This window comes from Hemiscyllium ocellatum, chromosome 6 (genome assembly GCF_020745735.1).
Source record: "Hemiscyllium ocellatum isolate sHemOce1 chromosome 6, sHemOce1.pat.X.cur, whole genome shotgun sequence".
In the NCBI taxonomy this organism is placed as follows: domain Eukaryota; kingdom Metazoa; phylum Chordata; class Chondrichthyes; order Orectolobiformes; family Hemiscylliidae; genus Hemiscyllium; species Hemiscyllium ocellatum.
Window position 1 is genome coordinate 106,665,806 of NC_083406.1, and position 23,771 is coordinate 106,689,576.

The window sequence follows — 23,771 nt, forward strand, 5'->3', positions numbered from 1 at the left end:
TGCATCATTGAGTCAGAGTTTTTACAGCATAAAAAAAGGCCCTTCAGCCCACCGTGTCCATGATTGTCATCAAGCATCCATCTATTCCAATCCTATTTTCCAGCACTTGGTCCAGAGCCTGATATGCTATGGTACATCTAATATTCATCTAAATTGTTCTTCATGGTCTTGAAGGTTCCCACCTTCACCACCCTTTTAGGCAGTTAGTTCCAGATATACACCATCCTCTGGGTGAAAGATGTTTTCCTCAAGTCTCCTCTATACCTCTGCTCCTTACCTTAAAACAGTGCCCCCACATTACTGACCCCTGTACTAAGTTTCTGCCTACCCGGCCTGCCTATGACCCTTAGAACTTTGTGCACATCAATCCGATCCCCCTCAGCCTTCTCTGCTCTCAAGAAAACAAGCCCAGACACCTTCCTGTGTCTTTGTTACTGAATCACTCCAATCCAGGCAACATCCTGATGGGCAAGAACAAAAATTGTTGGAAAAACTCAGCAGGTCTGTCAGCATCTGTGAGAAGAAAGCAAGATTAACGTTTTGGATGCAGTGACCCTTTTTTCAGAAGGACTGTTTTTTTTCCTGGTTAACTCTGCTTTCTTTCCACAGGTTTTGCCAGACCTGCTGAGCTTCTCCAGTGAATTCTGTTGAAGATTTTGATTTCTAGCAGTAACAGTTCATTTTTTTTCGGTCTAGCATCCCGGTGAATCTCCTCCGCACCCCTCCCATGTGATCACGCACTCCCTGGAAGGAGATGACAGAACTGCACACAGTCCTCCAGCTGGGGCCTGACTAATGTTATGTACACCTCCATCACAACCACCCGGAGAGATTTCCGGGCCATAATCAACACCTTGACCAATCAAGGCAAATATAATTTTCTCATAGTCACCAAAGGAGTGTAAAGTGTGTCTTACCATATGACCAATGCTTTCTGCTTATCTCTCATAAGTGTTAGAACTACGTGCACTTGCCTGATTGACACAGTCTCCCCTGGGTGAGGATTCTCCATATCAGGCGGGAAGCCAAGCGCATTCGGCCTATTACTGAGGGTTTTACCATCTCCAAAATGATCAGGCTGGGTTAAGAATGATGACGGTGACCCCCAATTTAATTTTTCCCTCGCTTGAAATTAGTTTCTATCTTCCCACCCCGTCCTATATTTTCTGGTCAACTTGATAACCCATGTTATCAATTGGAACTTGGGTCCCCTGGCTCAGAGACAGGGACACTCCCGATGTGCCTCAAGGAGTCTTAACGACCTACACCCCGGATATTTTCCTAATCAAGTTGTTCAGGGATATTATCGCATTCCTCTGGAGAACGTGGTACTTGAGCCTGGGTCTGCTGGCCGAGAGGTAGGGACGCTACCACCGTGCCACAAGGAGTCTTACCTCCCCCCCCCCCCCCCCAAAATTTGTCTCCACATCCTCCTCAGCTGCATCTGACAACATTGACACACTCGGTCGCATTCACTCCGGCTCTGGCTTTCAGCTGGTTGTTCACAGTTGACTCGTCTCGTTGACTTCAAGTAAACAGCAACGCTTCCAGGTTCCAGATAAATGGAGGGAGGGTTTCAAATGGTCAGGCACCACAGGCGGGGTTGGGTTCATCCGAAGCGGGATCCACCCTACATCTCCCACGGGAGCTCCAGGAAACCTGGCACCTGCCCCAGTGACTGTTCCACAGACCCCGAGGAGTGTGTGTGTGTGCGTGTGGGGAGGGGGATCCAGGCCGATGCCACCTTCTCAGGGACTTCACCCAATGTGCTTGCCCCTCTGTCTGGCTGATGCGTGCCCTCAGCATCCTGCTTCGAAGGAGCACTGTTTTACTGTCGCCGCCAGAGGTTCGCCTCCAAACGCACGCAGACACATCGCCATCTGTGGGGAGAATCACGGGGAGGCTCCGGGCTCAGACAGTCACTGGCTCCCATCCCTCCCCGGGACCTCCCTCACCCCCTACTCCCCTCACCCCCTACTCCCCCAGGAACCTACAGACTTGGCTCCTTGTCGGCGTATCCCCGGCTCAGCTCCAGAGGATCAGACTCTTGCCAATAGCTCATTGCAGATGAGTCAACCCCCGCTCCACTGCCTGAGATCTGATATTTATATATATTTTTGTTTATACATATTCAGAGTGCCCACTGATCGTTTATATGTATGTATCAGAATGTACACAAGCGGACTCTACAGAGATTGGTGTGTGTATTATAAAACGGAATACTGACATTTTATACAGAGGACACGCCGACAGTTTGTGCAATAGTTTATATATCAGTAATATATCATATGCATCGATATACTGATGTGCAGTAAATTTCAGGCGAAAACTAATTTTATACACACACAGTAGATATATATATTCAGAGTACACGCTCTTAGTTGGGGTCTACACTCAGTGTACACCCTAGAATTTTCGACCGAGTGAAATTCTCTGCCTTGAAATGTTCACTGTTAACACTTTTATTGTGCAGCAGACAAACGGACGAACAACCCGTTTCCCCCCGCCCCATTTTCGAACACGCCTGTAAGTGCCTCGATTTTGGCCAACTCCTGATGTTGTAAAGTTAATGTCTCTCTCCCCACAACACTGCTAAACCGCAATGAATACTGAACCCCTCTGGGGTCTCCCGCGATTGTTTGAGCGTGTGGAGGGGGGAGGTGGGTTTGGAGGGGGAGGTGTGTGTGTGTGTTCTGTCCCTCTACATCAGTTCAAAACGAGCTACAGGTCTGTCGAGCCTGCACTGAAACACGCACTTTTGTTACGGGCAATGTGTTGGAACAGATTACCTTTTCCCTGCGCAGACTTCCCCGAAGCAAACACATACACAGTATTCTGCCTGGACAATCTAGCCGAGTTAGCGCTTACCCGAGCGGTCCATCCAGAAGCGAGAGAGATGCACTCCTAAGAGGGACTCTCCTCCGATCCCTGGCCCCGCTGAACGAAACATAAGACAGAACAGCAGCGGAATTAGCTGCCCCGGGACTCCCGTGTGAGTGAGGCTGCAGAGAGATAGAGAGAAGGGAGGGGGATAGAGTGAGAGAGAGAGAGGAGGTGGAGGGGGGGGAAAGAGAGTGGACAACAGCTGTCTCCATTCTCCTTTATGAAGTCAACGCCCCTCGGCAGGTTCGATCCTACAACCAGGTTATCCGGCGTCACCTGAACAAAAATAAAGTATTTCAGCACGGTCTGGCGCTGGAAGCCCCACACACTTGAGACTCCTTCCACCCCACCTCACCCCGGAGTGGGGATTCTCCCGTCGCCTTTTTGGGATCTTCAAAAACCAAGAGGGAGTTTTCCAAACAATAATTGCAGTGGCTCCCGTGTGTGTTAATCGTTGGCTGAAATCTGTTTGCTTGGATTATGAAGTCTCACTCAAAAGTACACGCAAAATGCTTCCGAACCTTGTGTGTCTCGCTCTCTGTTCAAGGGCTGGTGGGCACATCAATCACGGTTTTTTAAAATAATTTTACATGTCATTTTACCAGCTGTTGCCCCCCTCCCACTCCTCAGATATCACAGAAACTAAATGTCACTGTCATGGGCCAGAGCCGTCACCCGGTGGATCAGGGCGCCAGCAAAGCAAGGGGCATAAATAAATATCTGACACTTGGGTTAATCGCGTTGAATCAGAACACAGAAAGGATGTCAGGGTTTGGGAATGGGCGAGCTTGGTTAATATATTAACGAATCCAGCCTGGGAATGATCAGAGGGCACCAAGCGTAACCCCGTGCACACATTGCACCCAGTCTCAGATGCAGCAGCACGTTTTGCACCCTGTCACATATTGGACACCAACACACATCATATCGTTATATAGTCACACAATCATATACGGCTCCGGTCACGCATGCAGCTTGTCGCATGTTGTACCCATTCCCATACTGTACCCTGTCACATACTGTACCCTGTCACATACTGTACCCTGTCACACACTGTATACCCTGTCACACACTGTACCCTGTCACACACTGTATACCCTGTCACACACTGTATACCCTGTCACACACTGTACCCTGTCACACACTGTATACCCTGTCACACACTGTACCCTGTCACACACTGTATACCCTGTCACACACTGTATACCCTGTCACACACTGTACCCTGTCACACACTGTATACCCTGTCACACACTGTATACCCTGTCACACACTGTACCCTGTCACACACTGTATACCCTGTCACACACTGTACCCTGTCACATACTGAACCTTGTCACATATTTCATCCTGTCAAATATTGCTCCCTGTCACATACTGCATATGCCAAATATTCAACGTCACATACTGCACCCTGTCACATACTGCACCCCATCCCATACTGCACCCTGTCACATATTGCTCTCTATCACATATTGCACCCTGTCACAAAGTGCATCCTGTCACAGATTGCAGTTTCATAACTTGCCCCCCGTCACATACTGCCCCCTGTCACACATTGCACTTATCACATCGTGCCCCCTGTCAGATAGTGCCCCCTGTCACTGTTTGCTCCGTCACGTATTCACCCAGTCACATCTCGGACCCAGGCATCTGTATTCCCTCGCACCGAGGTGCTTTCAGCACTCAAAGGTAGATCGCTCGGTACCTTGCTCGCCCCTGATTGCAGGGAAACTGCTGGCCTCCTCAAAACTAATCGCCCGATCCTGCGGTGAAACCTGACGTCAGTGAACCCAATGGGAGTCCCCTCGGTTGGAATAATGGGAAAAGTGGGAATTGGAGGAAGCCGGAGCTCGGTGCTCGGCCCCTCTCTCCCCCAGTGCAGGGAAGCCGAATGAGGTGCAGATGAGCGTTAGGAGAGGGCTTGTGGAGCGAGGAGGGGCTAGTTGACTCTGTCAGCCACTCGGTGCCGGATGGAAAGGCTGGAGCGCCACTAACGCTCCCACCTGTCAGAGGTGCATGTGCGATTTATCGCTGAGCACGGGAAGCACCGCTCGGTCTCGTTTGTTCCGATTCTCTTGATGGTTCCGAAGTGAGAGACCCCGGGAGACAGCCGCTGCTTACACAGGGTGGGGTGGTGGTGGTGGTGGTGGGGTGGGGGGGGGAGGGGGGGAAGCGAAACTCAGTCTGTCAGCTTCCTCTCCAAATCCACTCTCTCCACTGTCCGGATCGCTCTCTCTTTTCACGTCTCTCCCGCCCAACGATGCTAACGAAACTACTGGCAGCTTTGTTGCTACTCTCAGTCTTCCAAGCGTGGTAAGCAAATGTTCTTGGTATTATTGCCCGAGAAGGGACGGTGTTACCTGACTGACTGTGCGGGCGGCTAGTGGCTGTTGTTTCTGCTTGTGAATATTCTCCCCCTTTTGCTATTTCCAAAATTTTTTTAAAAAAAAGTTGTGAAATGTACAGGCTCAGATATGAAGCTGGTGGGAAGCGGTGGCTTTGGGTCTATGGGTGGTCTCTCACACACACCCCACCACCAACACCCCTCCTTCCCCCCCCCCCCCCCCCCAGCACTATTACTGATGTCGCAGTTTACGGTCTGATGCAGGGCTACAGTCTCATTCCTGGGAATTTTTATTTGTGTCTCTATCGCGGGTGCAAACTCGGTTCTCGCCCACACCGTCAGGATAATGGGTTCAGTAAAGTGAAACACACACACACGGGAGTGTGGGGGGGGGGGGGGGGGACTCAGCCCTTGAACTCCCGAGTTCAGCCGCTTCAGGGGAGAAATGGGCTCAACACTGTCAAACAGGGTGAGGGGGACGGGGTGGTGTTTAATTGCACCCCCCCCCCCACCTCCAGCCCCATGTCGTGATTTCAACCGGATAGTTAAACGGTGGCAGATATCCCGAGGACATCTCCCGTGAATGTGCCTGAGGGAGGACTCTCAAGGCAATGCGAGTAGGGTTAACAGAGCATCTAATCGACACCATTTGATCGTACATTGTGAAATGATGGAAATTAATCTTTCAGAGGCCGAGCGGTGGGAGCAGGAACCCATCCAGGTCCCACCGTTGAGTGTCTGAGCACAGTGAATAGGCAGCCACTGAGTGTATTTTGATATTAGGTTCTCTATTTGGAAAGACACCCCAAAACGGCTTGTCAAGAGCGTCCAATGGACTGCAGATTTACACCATTGCCACGGAGAGATTAGCGCTACCTGCAAGCAGCAGACAATTTTGTGGGACTTCTCTCTTTATTTCCAGCCGGCCTGTGTGTGGGGATGGCGGGGAGGGGGAGGAATCTCGTTCCTTCCGGGCCCGGCACCGATAACCGTGCGGCGTGTGCAGCATCGCCTTTAATCTGGAGAGCAGCTCAATCTTAACCAGTCAGGCAGAGCGCGCAACGCCATCAAGAAATCAAAATTACTCCCCCCCCCTCCCCATCATTGTGCACAAAGGCAGGGGCATTTATTATTTGCAAATGACTCCCCCTTCCACACCCCCCCCCCCTCCTTTTTGACATCCGCACAATCAAAATTGAAGGCGGTGTGAACCGTTCAAGTTTGGTCTGTCGACATTTTAAATATGTTCAGAAACAAACAGGGAAGCCTCACCAACCCGCTTTTTTTTTGGAAGAGTTAAGGGGAGATGACAGCTCACAGCAAGTTGCACACCAGATGCCAACTGCAAGTGCAAATGCAAGGGGGCATTGAGTCTGTCTGATCGAGTGTCCTAGATATGTGACCCACTTCTCTTGGGTACCTGTTGCTGTCTGGAGTCGTCCCGTGATCAAACTTCAGGAACTGCTCGTTCCCTGCCTCCTGAACCTTCAGCATGCACACACACGCTTTGAGGGCCCCCAGCACACTCAGAAAGACAAATTGTGCAAAGTTTGCAGACGCCCCTGGTTAACGCTGCTGCCAAATTTGCAGGTAATGACGGCAGTGCCACCTTTTGCCCGAAACGTCGATTTCGCTGCTCCTTGGATGCTGCCTGAACTGCTGTGCTCTTCCAGCACCACTCTAATCCAGAATCTGGTTTCCAGCATCTGCAGTCATTGTTTTTTTTTAACCACCTTTTCTCTGTCTTGCAGCTCGAGAAAAATCGACGATGGCGAGGACGAAGATCGCACGGTCAACCAGACCTGGGTGCTGACTTCCAAGATGCAAGACAGAGACGCGACCAAGATTTTAAACCACCTGCTGAAGGAGTATGATAAGAAACTTCGCCCCGACATTGGAAGTGAGTACTAGCAGGTGTTTCGTAAGCGATGTCCTGGCTCAGGGGAACTTTTGACTGTATGTGGCCCGCGGTGTTCAGGTGATGTTTAAATGTTTAATAGGCTGTGCTTTTTTTGAAACAGAAATTCAAATATGAAACAAAAATGGAAATTATTGGAAAAGCTCAACAGGTCTGGCAGCATCTCATAGAGTCCTAGAATCACAGAAGCCTACAGATCGGAGGCAGGCCCTTTGGCCTACACTAGTCCATACCGACCAAAATGACCGTCCACACTCACCCTCATTTCCCTGCATTTGACCCTACCCTTCTAAACCTTTCCTATCCTTGTATTTGTCAAATGCCTTTTAAATGTTGTTAATGTACCCACCTCAAACCTTTCCGCTGGCAGCTCATTCCATATTTGTACCACCCTCTGTGTAAAAAGGTTGCCCCTCAGGTTCCCTTTTATTCTTTCCCCTCACACCTTAAACTGATGTCTTCTATTCCTCGATTCCCCAACCCGAGGAAAAAGACTGAGTGGATTTAGCCTATCCGTGTCTCTCATGATCTTATACACCTTTATAAAGTCCCCCGTCAGTCTCCTATGCTGTAAAGAAAAAAAGCTTGTCCAACCTGTCTCCACAACTCTCAGATCATTGAGTCCAGGCAACATCCCTGGAAATTCCTTCTACACTCTTTCCAGTTTAACCTATGTCTTATAGCAAGCTGACCAAAACTGAACACAATACTCCAAGGGTGGCCTCACCAACATCCTGTATAACTGCAACATAACTTCCCAACTTTGATACTCAGTGTCCTGACTGATGAAGACCAGTATGCCAAAAGTCGTCTTCACTGCTACCTGGGACTCCACTTTCAGAGAACTGTGAACATGAACTCCAAAATCCCGCTGTTCCATGACACTTCTTAAGGCCTTACCATTCACCATGAAATTCCTACCTTGGTTTGACTTTCCAAAATGCAAGACCTCACCCTTACCTTTATTAAACTCCATTTGCCACTTCTCTGCCCACTTGCCGAGCTGATGAAGGTCCTGCTGCAATTTCTGATAACCTTCCTCACTCTCCAAGATGCTGCCTATTTTAGTGTCATCAGCAAACTTGCTAATCATGCCTTGTACCTTCTCATCCAAATCGTTGATATAGATAACAAACAGTAATGAGCCCAGCACAGACCTCTGAGGCATTCCTGATGAAGGTTCCTGAAACGTCAATTCTCCTCCTCAAATGCTGCCTGGCCTGCTGTGCTTTTCCAGCACCCCACTCTCAACCCTAAGGCATATTCCACGGGCCACCAGTCCAACAAGCGTCCATCCGTTATCACCCTCTGCTTCCTACCATCAAGCCAATCTTGCTTCCAATTGGTGGAAAGAAATCAGAGTTAACGTTTCCTTCCAAGGAAGGGTCACTGGACCCAAAGGTCAACTCTAATTTCTCTTCACAGGTGCTGCCAGAACTGCTGAGCTTTTCTAGCAATTTCTGTTTTTGTTTCAGGTTTACATTGTCTGCAATTCTTTCAATTTTTAATTCTAATATGAACTTTGCAATTTAAAAAAAACTTACATTCATTATGACATGGTTGTTTCCATCAAGGTCTGTTGTCAAGTTATTGCAAATTCAAATGGTTGAAAAGAAACAAAACTAGGAAGACTTGCATTTATATAAAACCTTGCAGCAGCACAGATTACCTTAAAAGTAATGGCCCTCTGTAGGTGATGCAACAGTCAATTTGTATACAGCAAGCTCCTGCATTAGGCACCGTGAGGATGGCTAGATCTTTCGTTGTTGTGAATGTTGACTGAGGATAAATATTGGTCAGGACATAGTGAGAATGGAACCTATAACATTTAGACTGAGTGATGTGAGGATTACCAACTGAGTTATGACTGACACTACAACAAACGGTGAAATTGAAATGTTGACCAGCAAAGCTTGCTGTCATACATAAAGTGCATGATCAAGAATGCTTATTAGACGCTTAAGGCCAAATGTTACACATGACAGCTTAATGCAGTTGTTCTTTCCAATATCTGACCATAACAGAAAATCCAATATATTAGCCACTAAATTCTGCATTGTAGAATGCTTTGTTTTAATTTAATCTCTAGAATTCAACACTGCGAAAGACTTGCCTTACACATGGAATCTCATATCTTGTATAGTTTGGTAATAGAGTGATTGAGGAGGGAGACTTCAGTGGACTCGGTTAATCAAATACTGAAGCTATCAGTTATTGCTCCTTAGCTGAACATAAATTCCATTATTCAGTGTATTTCAATATCACACACCTGTCAGCAAAGATTTCACTGGATTTATCAAAAAAATGTACAACCTAATTGTCATGCAGACAGGGTGAGAAAAACTAATTATTGGAAGGTGCATCATTTACTTCCAATACAAAAAAAAAGTGAAGTATTATGTAATTATGTGCACTGAACTGAACTAGCTGCATGGCAGGATGTAGGGTATGGCATTTTAATATATATGATTTATGGGTCATGTAGATTATTTCAAATGACAGCAGCTTAACCAGACAAAACTCATGTGAAATCTTGACAGTGATTCCAATGAAGACATCGACACAACAAAGCAACAGGATACAATTCTTATTTGTAATCACAAATCTTACTTTATGTCAGTGTAAAAAAGTGGAATGAACATCTCTTCTGCTTCAAGTTGTTTGAGTATGTCAATAAAATTCTGTATTCATGGCTGCAAATCATACATAATCCAAAGAAATACCTAGTTTAAAAGGCAGCGCTTGAACTGAAGGAATATAAAGCTAAATTATTTTTTGTCAAAATATATTTTGTGCACTTGCTGTCTTTTGGGTGAGCTTAGTGATTCATTCACGCTTTATTTCAATCTTCTGTTAGCCTGGGTAAATTGTTTCATACCTGAAATAATAATCTGAAAGGTTTTTCAACCTGTCAAATCCATTTCAGCAAAACAGTTAATGTTACTTCTTAGCTCCTTTTGGGGTTGACGTATTTTCTACATTTTACTACGGAAATAACAAGATGTCAGTATGAGTATTGAAAAATGTCGTGCTGGAAAAACACAGCAGGCCAGGCAGCATCCGAGGATCAGGAGAACCGATGTTTCGGGCACAAGCCCTTCTTCCTGAAGAAAGGCTTATGCCCGAAATGTTGATTTTCCTGCTCCTCGGATGCTGCCTGGCCTGCTGTGTTTTTCCAGCGCTACATTTTTCAACTCTGGTACTCCAGCATCTGCAGTCCTCACTTTCTAGTGTCAGTATGAGTGGTAAAGAAAAAAAAAATTAGGCTGAATAGAACACAAAACGGGAACGCCTTTATGTCCTGCCAGGCTGTTTTGATTGGGCTGTAGAAGTTTTCGATTTCCAGATTCCCCATATGATTATGGAAAGTGTTTTGTAAAGAAAATTACTTGTGCCTCTTAATACATTGTCAATCAAGGTGTTTGTATTATGCAATGCCATTTTAGAGACAATATTTACACTACATCCTGCCAAAAAGACCCTTGATTGGATTTGTTTGCCCAAGTTGTTTGCATGATATTAACACAGGGATGGGAGGGCCTGAAGAAAGGAATGAAGCAAATGATTCACTTTTCTGGACCAAACATGATCTATAAGGCACCAGTTACGAGTGTGATTGATTCTTTACACATACCTGGCTGGGTGCGGCTTCAGCGACACACAAACTTGACACTATGTGGGAAAACACAGACTTCTTGATTGGCCTCCCATCCACTTCCTACAGTATTAATTCCTTCCACCACTGATGAACAGTGGCAGCAGTGTGTATATTGCATAAAGTGATCTGCAATAATCCACCAACCCTCTTCCATCAGCATATTCCCAACCTATAATGTTTATGACCTACCGTGTCAAGGGAAGCAGATGCCTGGGGACACTGCTGCAAGTTCCTCTCCGAACTACACACCATTCTGACTTAAAGCTTGCCACAGTTCCTTCTCTGTTGTTGGATCAAAAGCTCTCTTCCCAGCAGCGTTGTGTGTAAGGGGAGAGTGAGCTCAGTTGTTTGGATGGCAGGTTTGCAATGCAAAATCATGCCAACATCATAGGTTTATTTCCCACACTGGATGAGGCTGTCTGTCAGCGTCTCCCCTCCCCTGAGGTATAGTGACCCTCAGGTGAGCCACACCAGTCATCTTTCCCAGTGAGAGAGCAGGGCCATGCAGTATCTACTCAACATTGACTGTTGAGATGCAAAAAGACAGCTTAGCACTACCATCTCTGGGATGATTAGGGATGGACAATAAATGCTGGCTTTGCAAGCAATACTCACATTCCATGTACAAATATAAACAAATAAATCAGCAATACTGAAGCTGCCTACTTCAACCTAGCTGAAGTTAGACAATTGGCTCCATCAATGGCTGTTTTTCTGTGTGTTAGGTACTTGTTTGTAAATCTGCTGAATCATTGAGATAGTCACTTAGATATGGTGAAGAATGTCCCACAAAAAGAATAATAAAATAGTTTTAAATTGATGTTTTAGTGTATTGGTAGTCTGGTAGCAAATAACGTTAAGTCACTTTTCATTTTAAGTGATTGTGATTGGTTAATTTTAGTTTATTTCAGCTTGTAGTAAAGTCAATGGAGCTATCCAACCTAACTGCTCGATTAAAACTGTTGACTTTTTTTTATAAAATCAAATTTTACTACAATGTAGAGTTTGTAAAGTTGTCAACTCATGTTTATTGATACCCAAATTTCAGATGGCTGTGCAATTTGTATGATTTTATGGGTTCATGTTAAGAAGAGAGTAGAAGAGGATCCCTTTGCTGATAAGCAACAATTAACTGAATCAATCTAATCCATTAGAATTGGTGATTGTGAAGACTTTGCTTAAAAAATGGGTGTGGATATCTCGATGCCTGAATAACACATGCCTTTTGACAGAAATACTAGTGGTGCTTTGCTACCTTCTCTTACTTACTCAATGGTTTCAGCGTGCAGCACAGGATTGATTGGCTGGACTAATCAATGGGAAGGCCAATATCATGAGGGGCTGACACCACTTAAAACTAAACTGCAAGGGGCATGGGGCGGACCGAGAGCCAGAAGGTGCGTAGGAGCTGGCTGCCTTAGAGTGGCCGGAAAGTGGGAGGGACGGGAGGCTTGCTGGGTTGCTGGGGGTGGGGGTCTGTATTCTATGCACTGCTTCTTATCTAATTGGACTGCCTTGTATGTATTTGTTACTGCTTCTTTTGTGATGACTGAAAGTGGGATTTGAAAGTGGGACTTGAGGTTTGTCCTCATTTCCCTGGATATTGGTTGAACTGTAGGGTTCGGGGATCTGGCTTTGCCAATCCTCTCCCTTGTAAAATGCTGTTTCTCTATATACAGCTGTTAATGTTAATTGTTTGTAAACTGTACTGTTTAATAAAAAGAAAAGGAAAATAATAAAACCAACCTGCATTCCTTCAAGGGCAGGGATTAATTGTGGCTGGAACAGGTGGTGGCAGACATATAAGAAATGAATCTGATCTATGAAGGGAATGGGTGACCACCCGGAAATCTAACAGAAACATTGGAAAAAGTGTACACCTCTTCCCCAAATGTAGCAGCCTGATACAACATGAAAGTAAAAATGAGTAGGCAGTACAGTTTGTGGATGCACCCCTTGAGTTCTTGGTTAAGAAGGAACAGAGAAATTGCATTTATCCATGGTTGGCTGGAAATATATCTGGATGTAAGATCAATAGGCAATGGGATCAAGTAGTTACAGAAATTAATCGGGGAATCATAACATTTTACAGTACAAGAGGAGGCAATTTGACCCATCCTATCTGTGCTAGATCTTGAAAGAGCCACCCAAAACAAAAGTTATCTCTGGTGATGTGAATGGAATATCGTAGAAGCTCACAGGATCATAAAGGAGAGATCAAGATCAGTGATTGCATCTTCAAATCCTGCACCCTATCAAATTACTTACTAGTCCCATGCACTCCTTAATTCATCACACATAACTCAGTCACTTATCAATCATACCTGTCACTCAGGACTGACCCTAACATGCACATGTACTATCTCACCTTAATACACATAACATTACTACGGTGTGACCACCTCCGTGATTGTGCCATCCACATAACTCTCAGCATTGCAGATGTGCCACAGTGTCTCCTGCCACAGCTCTGAAACATGGAGTTAAAGTTTCTGCAGTTTGAAGCATTCTTGCACATGTAGTTATCTTGGACATGAGTGGGAAACATGACTTCCCACATTTGATAGGTCACACACATCACTTGGCTGCCCTCGCCTGGCATGAGGTGCCATGCAGTTTGAGAGGGAGAAGCTGGGATCAATGAGAATTACACCTGAAAAAAGATAACTGCCATAAGACCATAAGACATAGGAGTGGCAGTAAGGCCATTCGGCACATCGAGTCCACTCCGTCATTCAATCATGGCTGATGGGGATTTCAACTCCACTTACCTGCATTCTCCCCGTAGCCCTTAATTCCTTGTGACATCAAAAATTTATCAATCTCTGCCTTGGAGACATTTAGCATCCCGGCATCCACTGCACTCTGCGGCAATGAATTCCACAGGCCCACCACTCTCTGGCTGAAGGAATGTCTCCGTATTTCTGTTCTGAATTTACTCCCGTGAATTCGAAGGCTGTGTCCACGGGTCCTAGTCGCCTCGCCTAACGGAAACAATTTCCTAGCATCCACCCTTTCCAAGCCATGTATTATCTTGTAAGTTTCTATTAGATCTCCCCGAAACCTTCTAAACGCCAATGAATACAATCCCAGGATCCTCAGCCATTCCTCATATGTTAGACCTACCATTCCAGAGATCATCTGTGTGAATCTCCGCTGGACACGCTCCAGTGCCAGTATGTCCTTCCTGAGGTGTGGGGACCAAAACTGGACACAGTACTCCAAATGGGGCCTAACCAGAGCTTTATAAAGTCTCAGTAGCACAGCGGTGCTTTTATATTCCAACCCTCTTGAGATAAATGACAACATTGCATTCGCTTTCTTAATCACGGATTCAACCTGCATGTTCACCTTTAGAGAATCCTCAACTAGCATTCCCAGATCCCTTTGTATTTTGGCTTTATGAATTTTCTCACCGTTTAGACAGTAGTCCATGCTTGTATTCTTTTTTTCAAAGTGCAAGACCTCGCATTTGCTCACATTGAATTCCATCAGCCACTTCTTGGACCACTCTCCCAAACTGTCTAGATCCTTCTGTAGCCTCCCCACTTCCTCAGTACTACCTGCCTCCAAGGAAGAGCTTGACAGATTTAATTGGAAGGGGAACCTTGCAGGGAAGATGGTGCAGCAATGGCAGGAGTTTCTGGGGGTCACTCAAGAGGCAGAGCAGAAATTCATCTCAAGGAAGAAAAAATATACTAAGAGAAGGACAAGGCAATCATTGCTGACAAGGCAAGTCAGGGTCGAGAGTGTGGTACTGAAAAAGCACAGCTGGTCAGGCAGCATCCAAGGAGCAGGATAATCAACGTTTCCGGCAAAAGCCCTTCATCAGGAGTGAGGAATCAGGAATCAGGAATGTCAGGGACAGCATAAAGGGAAAAGAAAAAGCATATAGTGTGATGAAGATCAGTGAGAAGCTAAAGATTGGGATGCCTTTTAAAGGCAACAAGGGAAGGGGAAGAAAATGACATGGATGCAAACTAGCTAGTGATATGAAAGGGTGTTTTCAGATACATAATAGGTCGGAAGCAAAAGTGAATATTGAACTGCTCAAAACTGGGATTGGAGAAGTACTAACAAAGAATGGTGGAAGAACTGAATAGGTACTTTGTATCAGTTTTCACCATACAGCAGCATACCAGAGCTTCAGGAGAGTCAGCGGGCAGAGGTGACTGTTGTGGCCATCACTAAGGAGATGGTGCTGAAGAATATGAAAGGTCAGAAGGTGGAAAAATCACCCAGACCAGATGGACTGCATCACAAACCTCTGAAGGAGGTAGCTGAGGAGATGGTAGAAGCATTGTTGGCAATGTTTCAGGAATCACTGGAGTCAGGGAAGGTCCCAGATCTCTGGAAAATGGCTGATGTAACATTTCTGTTTAGGAAAGAGGGAGGCTGGAAGTTATAGGCCAATAAGCCTGACCTTCATTGTTGGTAAGACTTTAGGCTCCATTTATTAAGGATGAGAATGCAGCGTGCTTGGAAGTGCATGGAAAATAGGTCAGAGTTAGCACAGCTTCATCAAGGGGAGGCCATAATTTGTTATAATTCTATCAGGAGGTAATGAGCAAGTTAGACAAAGGAGAGCAATTGCACATGATCTGTTTGGATTTCCAGAAGGCCTTTGACAAGATGTCACAAAGGAGGCTGCTAAGTGAGTTAGGAATGGTTGACTGGCAGAAGGCAGAGGATGAGATAAAGCGAATGTTTTCAGGATGGCAACTGGTAATGAGTAGAGTTCCAGAGAGGTCTGTGTTGGAACCACAGCTATTCATGTTGTGTATTAACGATCTGAATGAAGGAACTGAGGGTCAGATGACACCAAGATAGGTGGAGGGTCAGATTATGTTGAGGAAGCAGGGAGGCAGCAGAAGGACTTGGACAGGCTAAGAGAGTAGGCAAAGAAGTGCCAAAGGGAAGACCATGTGGGAAAGTGTGAGGTTATGCTCTTTGGCAGGAAGTATAGAGGCATTGACTCTTTTGGAAATGTGGAAAGGCTTAAGAAATCACAAAGGAACTTGGGTGTCTTAGTTCAGGATTCTCTTCAGGTTAACATGCAGGTTCAGTTGGCAGTTAGGAAGCAAATTCAGTGTTAGCATTCATTTCAAGAGGGCTAGAATGCAAGAGCAGAGATATTCTAATGAGGCTGTATAAGCTTCTGATCAGACGTCATTTGGAATATTGTGAGCAATTTTGGGGCCTGTATCTAAGGAAAGATGCGCTGGCCTTGGAGAGGGTCCAGAGGAGATTTACAAGAATAATACCAGGGTTGAAAGGCTTGACACATGAGGAACAGTCTCTAAATCTGTATTCAATAGAATTTAGAAAGGTGAGGGGACCTGCTTGAAACTGACAGAATGCAGAGAGGCCTGGATAGAGTGGATGTGGAGAAGATGTTTCTACTGGTAGAGGAGACTAGGACCTGAGGGCACATCTTCAAAGTGAAGGAGCTGTGGATAGGGGTTCCCGTTAGAACTGAGATGAGGAATTTCTTTAGCCTGAGGTAATTTACTTGTGGAACTCATTGCTGCAGAAGGCGGTGAAGGCCAAGTCACTGCATCTAGTTAAGACAGAGATAGGTAAGTTTTTGATTGGTGAGGGGATCAAGGTTTATAGGCCAAAGGCAGGAGATTAGGGTTGAGAAATCCACCATCCATGATCAAATGACAGAGCAGACTTGATGGGCTGACTGGCCTAATACTGTTTCTCTGTGTGATGATCTTACAGACTTAAACTTAAAACTTAACTTAGTCTTACCAGCTGATTTTTCCCATAACTTAGGCTAAACTGATACTCCACTTACTTTAGTCTCCACATTCTCTGACTGTTACTCATCCCCCGTTGCATTTCAGTTAATCTTCAGTTAATTCCTTAGCAATTCTACACCTTTTAAAATAACTGATATTAAGCATTAATCTTTAATTGATGGTCATTACCACACAGTCAATTCACTGTTAATTTTATCTTTAAGCATTTCCTACTGGTCTTTAACTTTTTAATCTGTAAAATATTTCCCTTATCTACAAAACAAATTATCATAGATATTCAAAGTTTGTGAGAAGATTTGTAGCTCGGGTGCTCGTTGTTGTGGTTCTGCCGAGCTGGGAGTTTTTGTTGCAAACGTTTCATCCCCTTTCTAGGTGACATCCTCAGTGTTTATCATAGATATGCACATAACCAGCTGTTATGAATGTGCTGTTCCTCTTTGATTTGTGTTGGGCTCCTGATCTTGAGCCTCAATTTGTCCTGTTAAAAGACCTGACAAACTGAACCAAAGAAAAGCAAAAAAAAACTCCTCTTCCCTTGTGCAATAAATTCCCACAGTGTTCCAAATTCCCAGAGATACACATTCACTCAGGCTGTGCCTCACTCTGATGTATTCTCTCCTACCTGCACATATGGAGCTTACGGTTCTCATGTTGTAAGTTGACCAGGTTGATATGTTATTTTTATGTATGCTTGGTAATGCTTCAGACATGCCCTCCTGCACTCTTAATTAACCAGGATTGATCTCTTAAGTCCAGTAGTAATTGTAGTGTAAGAGAGAGGCTGGATTCTGCTGCTGCTGGTCCACAGCGCAGCATCGACGCCCAGTCTTAAATCTGTTTGAAGGAGGTCATGTTGCGGCTCCTTAGGACATTGGTTAGGGCACTTTTGGAAAACTGCCATTCTGGTCTCCCTGCTATTGTGAAACTTGAAACGGTTCAGAAAAGATTTACAAGGATGTTGCCTGGGTTGGAGGGTTTGAGCTATAGGGAGAGGCTGAATAGGCTGGGGCTGTTTTGGATAGTTAACATGGCAACAGGTAGATTGTTGATGATGAGGGGAAATAGATTTTGCCCTTTGTTGTTTTCCTCACCATGGGCTGCAGGCTCAGGCGAACAGGTATGTCCTTTAGGACTGAACAGCTCGGTTAGTAATGGTGCTGTCAAGCCAGCTCTGGTGGTAGACATTGAAGACTCCACCCATAATACATTCAGTGCTTCCTCCAAGTGCTGTTCAACATGGAAGACATGGATGGGAATCAGGGGCATGGGTGTGGTGTTGTGGTACTGTACATGGTAATTGGCAGGGGATCTCTTTGTCAATGTTTGACCTGATATCATGAGATTACACAGGGTCTGAAGCCAGTATTCCCAGGGAAAGTCTCTTCTACCATTGTGCCATCACATCTGGTGAGCTTGTCCTGCCAGTAGAACAGGACATGGCCAAGGAATGTGATGGTACTGACTGGGTTGTTATCTACATATTATGATTCCATGAGTAGGCCGATGCGGACGAGTCTGTGAGATAGATCGCTCTCCTAATTTTAGCACTAACCACTTAGATGGGCAAAAAGAACTTTGCAGGGTCGACAGAGTTCGTGTTTGCCATTGTCATTTCCTGGTCTCAGTTAATGCCAGGAAGTCTTTCCAATATTTTACCTTTCTTTAGACATTATCGTAGTTTTAATATAACTAACTGATAGGCCATTGCAGGCACCAGTAAAAAGTCAGTCCCATTGCTGTGGGTCTGAATCACACATAGGTCAGGACAGGTAAGGACAACAGGTTTCCTTACCTTAGGGATGTGAGTGAACCAGTTGTTTTTTTTTAACAGCAGTTAATAATGCCCACGTTGTCACCATTAGTCTAGTTCCTAATTCCAGCTTTTATAGAATTAAATTTCAATATGTGCCAAGCTGAGATTCAAATCCATGCACCCAGAACATTCAACTCCAGCTTTGGATGTCCTATGTCACTCATCCCTCCCTGCCCTGGCATTTTGGAATTCTGTAGGATTCTACTGTGCAAAAAGTAAGTATAAACAATCCTAATTGCTCACCCACAATAATACAAACTGAATAGATGTCCCTCTTGTGATAATCCAACCTACAGTTCTCACATCTTGGAGGGGGAGTTGGTTGATTTAGTATTATGCATTTCACTGCTCACTGAAAATAAAACATGAAAATCTAAACACTCATACCTTTTTGTTGACCACCAGAGTAGATTTAATCATAGAATCCCTATAATGTGGGATCAGGCCTTTCAGCCCAACAAATCCACACTGATCCTCTGAAGAGCATCCTACCCAGACACATCCTCCTACCATATCCCTCTATTTTCTGTGCCTAATAGTCCAGCCTACACATCCCTGGACACTATGGGCAATTTAGAATGACCAATCCATATCACCTGAACATCTTTGTGACTGTAGGAGGAAACGGGAGCAACTGGAAGAAACCCACACAGACATGGGAAGAATTGCAAATTCTACACAGTCAGTTGCCTGAGGCTGGAATTGAACCTGGGTCCCTGGCACTGTGAGGCAGCAGTGCTAACCACTGAGCCATCAGGCTGTCCCACAATTGTTACATAAAAAGCCAAATATTACAAAGACTCTATGTGATAACACTTTTATAAATATGAGAAAAATGATAAATAGACTATTACGTTCTCAATTGTTGAATGTACATTTTGTGTTAGTGTACTCAGTATGACATTTGAAGAGTTTGTGTTAGGTTCTTTTCCTGAGGTTTCACACGTGAGATGCAGTTCGCACAACCAACCTCTGCAAACAGTTAAAGTTTATTAAAGCTTATACAAGCTACGTGGCCCCATTTGATCCTCATTGCAGGCATGCGAAGTCGAGTCAAAGTGAGGCCCTGAACAAAGGAAACACATCCCCTTTATACAGGTCAGGTGATCATGCTCACAGATACTCTGGCTGCTCCCCCACAGTCACATGCCACTCAAGACAACCCCTAGCCACTCCTTCTCAGTCACATGTGACCCCAGGTACAATGTTAGGATGAGATTATCCTCCGAGATAATGCAAATGTAAATCCCCTAATCCTGGGGAATTGCTATGCAGACGATTTCCTGACCCAGTGATTCCCCAAGACAATGTAGGTGTGATATGTCCTAACTTCAGGAGATGATCACGCAAATGAATTTGATTGACTGGGTGATGGCTATGAAAGCATTCCTAAATGGAAGGGTCTGAATGAGAGTTTACGACTATCCTACTACTATGATAATAGCAGTAGGATAGTAGTAAATGGCTGCCAAAATGAAGTGTGGATTACAATGGATAGTCATCCTCATTCCTGTACGCTGTCTGTGAGACAACGTGTCGCCCCCACCCACTTGCAGAATTTTCAGCTTCTTGGAGAAAGACAGTACAGTCTAACTCTTTAACATTACATTAATAGCCAGAGAGATTTAATCCTTTCACATGACATTTGGAATCATGATATATTCCACTCTGAAAACCTGTTCTTGTGACTTCTCGTGCTTCTGCTGTTAGTTACCAGACACAAGTGCAAAAAATGCAGAATTCAGCTCGGTTTTTGCTTAAAATTCAGGTGAGAGTGTTGCCTACCCAAGCACAGAATTCCAATGTGTCAATCCATTTTCAATATATGCCCACTGTTCAGACTTCCAAACACAAGCAAGCAAGCATAAAATGTTTTGCAAATATTTCATTTGTAATTTACAGTACACTGCAGTACAGTGAAACACTGCTCACTCTGGCAAGATCGAAGCTTATTACTGAGATCAAATCAGTACTGTGTGAAGTACATGTTTTAATTCAGAGCTTTCTGGTGTCTCTGTGACTTAATTGTCGTAATTCAAGCACAGGTAAACAGGTGCATAAACCCATTATTTTATATGCAATCTATAAAGATTCTGATATGAGCATTACACTTCCTGAAAAACTAGTTTAAACTTTGATATGATTTGATGAGAATGCAGCATCCTTCTTATTTCATAGGGTAAAAACATATGTGAACACCAACGGAGAAAAATATTTCATTTTTATAACTTTGTGTTAGTTATTTAACTACAATATCTTTATTTATCTGATTCATCTCCCAATAGTGTGCATCCTGGAGATGTATCTGGAACATCTTATTCTCATTTTATTCCTGATTGCTCCAGCATGAATCTGTCTGTTCTCCCACCATCAATTTCAAGGGTCGGGCTCTTAGATCTGTCCATGCTTATGGGCAAAGAACTGCAATGATTGCCATTGAACCCAGAGCTTCTGACCCAGAGGTGGGGATATTAGCACAAAACCAGATGAGTCTATTTCACCCAGATACATTATGTTCATCCATTTAGCCAAACTTGAATGTTATAGGAAAGAGTTGGAACCAGAAGGCGATGAAAAAGAAATACTACTTTTTCTTCCAGTTGTGCTATCCAGACCTCAGTGCCGCAAGATGCTCACGACAACAGTACTGAAAACATTGATGTTGAAGGTGCCTTAGCCCCAACCATTCTGTTGATGTCACACACAATATGTGGGTGGAGATCGTGAGTTCTTCTTTTAGATAATTTCCTCAACAACATCTTCAGAAATGTTACTTCACGTGCTCTGGACTCTGTGTCTTGAACCTATGTCTTCTGGCTCAACGATAGGGATATTACCTCTGCACCGCAAGGTTTCATGTCAAATCACTGATAGTCAACTGTCAACGCACGGTTCAAGTCAGGGATGAGAAGAAATGCAGTCAACAGGTCTTGAATTTGCATTGGGAAACACTCATGAATTTCAGGCTCATCGCCAAGGCTATAAGCCTGACAGTGAGTTCTCCATTAGTCTTCATGGGGAGAGATGTAGTCAGTAGAGCTTCTGAGACTGCTAGTAAGTATATCTGATTTGCAATATATTTATACTTATTGTTATAATGCAATAAAAATGTTGCTAACCACTAACTGCCTTTGCAGTAAAGACTCTGTGGTGGTATATGCCCAGTCAGTGATCACCAGATTGGTCCCAGAAAAAAGAACAATTAAAACAGAAAATGCTGGAGAAATCCGGCATGTCTGGCAGTATCTGTGGTGAGACAAACAGAATTAAAGTTTAGAGTCTGATATGACTCCTTAAGTTCTGGTGTATTTTTGCTAATGCTTTCATTCACTGTTGAAGTCAAATGTACTACTAACAGATATAGTGTCATTGTCTAAATTTGAAGGGTCTACACATATGACAAGACATCAGTGCTGAAATCATTCTTTTTTCCACTATATTTTAGGTTATAGGGCTATATGAACAATCTCCAGTGGAGACCCTGATATTAGTCAGAAATTTCAAAGAGTTGTGATCTACATATGCCAGAATTCCTCATTGCCCATTCGAGAATTTAGTAATTGTAATGAGGTTAACTAAATGGACCTCATAGAAAATGAATTCCCTGATTGGGGCTGTTAATCTGGTTCAATCAGGGAGCCCTGGCTGACAGATATAAACAGGAGTGTCACACCTGCACACACACAACATGGGTGCTGGGGAAAAAAATAAGCACTACCACAGTTAGGCGTTAGTGTGGGGTTAATGGAGGAAAAAAATAATAAACAGGAGTGTTCACTCTGAGTGCTGGCTCTGAGGGAACCGGATCAGTGTGGAGTGAGGGGAAGGGGAGGACTCTGCTCTCTCAAGAGAAGAAGAGACTGATTTTTTGTTGTTGTTGTTGGTTTCTTTGCAGTAAAGAGGAGTTATATTTTGAAGTTCTTTTGGTCCTTTATATTGTTTACTGAGTTTGTTTTCTGAGAAAATAAAAACAAAAGACAGGAGTGCCAGAAGATTGTGTTCAATCTGAGAGCTGGCTCTGAGGGGACTGGATCAGTATGAGGAACTTTAAACATGAAAATAAAGGGCGACTTGGCGATGGGATACCAGCCTGTGAGTTATTTCAGAGAATAGGTTTCAAAATGCTGCAGAGCTAATAAGACACTTGAGCTTGCTTTCGTGAATGTTTTCTGGAATTTGGCAGGTAGGTTACTGCCTGCCCCTAGGTTGCTAGCCAACATTTACAAAGGTCTTGGGCTCCAGATCACTTACTAAGCTTGTCTTCAATTTTGCATAAAGTCTTGGTCTACTCCATCTTTGATTTTCTTTTGAGAGCACTTGGTAGGGGGCATGGCAGAGTGTTAAATCTCATGAATAACTTGGAATAGAACTTGTACATCCCTAGGAAATATGATATTTCCCTCTGGTTTTTGGAATTATGGCAGTTGACCTGGGTACCTCCTTTAGCTTTTCGGGTCACATATTTCCTTGTCTCCTTCATGACTCAGATAAATTACCTCAGACTTTGCGGATTCACCTTTTTGCCCAATTCAGTGTCTCCAGATGGTTTAAATTATCATGGCAGGTGTCACTGTAAATGACCAAGTCATTCAGTTACATAGTATAACTGCTGAATACAGGTACCATTTGATAATCAGTCTCTGAAAGGTTGCTGCAACACTTTTTAGGTCAGAAGGCATGACCTTGCACTGGTTCTGAAGGAATGCCGGGATTTCATTTGCTTTGGGGGTCAGGGGTCCTGCGAATAACCTTTTTAATTGTCAGTTTTTGCTGAGATAGGCCGAGTGTCCCAACTGTCTAGACACTCCTTGTATCTGGTGGCTACATTTACTTCTCAACAGTCAACACTGAGCCATGTTGATCCATGCTGGGGGACCAGAGCAGTGGAGGAACTCCAGCTCCACTGGTTGGGCTCCATTATACTATTGTCCAGCATGTACTGGTCTTCTGGCCTGATACTGTTTACTCAGTGAGATGTCTCTGACATCATGTTGTGAATTGCGAGTGTGATAAGCTGGACCTGATAAATTTCTTTAAATTTCCCAAGCAGGGTGGCTATGTTCTCCTGCTGCTTTGGGGTCAGGTGTGTGATTTTTAATACTTTTCAAAACTTCAGTGTTTTCCAACCTGGTGGCCAAGAGTTCAACCAGGGGACATTCCAATTTGTTCAGGTGACTCCTCCTGGCTGCTCTCAGAGACTTGCACCATTTGACAAACATCCAATGGCCCACTGGTCTCTCAGTTGTAATATCTCTCTTTAACATGTTAAGGTAGCATAGTCAACACGTCTTTATCCTGTCAGGACTATAGCTCAGATAGTTGCCGTTTTGAGCAAAAAGAGGTGCATGGTTTAAAGACTGTGCTTCACTGAAATATGGACAGAG

General features: G+C 44.4%; 1 protein-coding gene across 2 annotated transcripts in view; it reads left to right on the top strand.

Annotated features, from left to right (window-relative positions):
• The first annotated feature begins 5,146 nt into the window (after positions 1-5,146).
• Positions 5,147-23,771, top strand: part of LOC132816854 (gamma-aminobutyric acid receptor subunit gamma-3) — a 605,764-nt gene continuing 587,139 nt past the window's right edge. For both annotated transcript variants that reach the window (XM_060826837.1, XM_060826836.1), the window contains exons 1-2: positions 5,147-5,199; positions 6,982-7,130. In XM_060826837.1, the coding sequence (XP_060682820.1) occupies positions 5,147-5,199; positions 6,982-7,130 (202 nt within the window). The remainder of the gene's footprint in view (positions 5,200-6,981; positions 7,131-23,771) is intronic.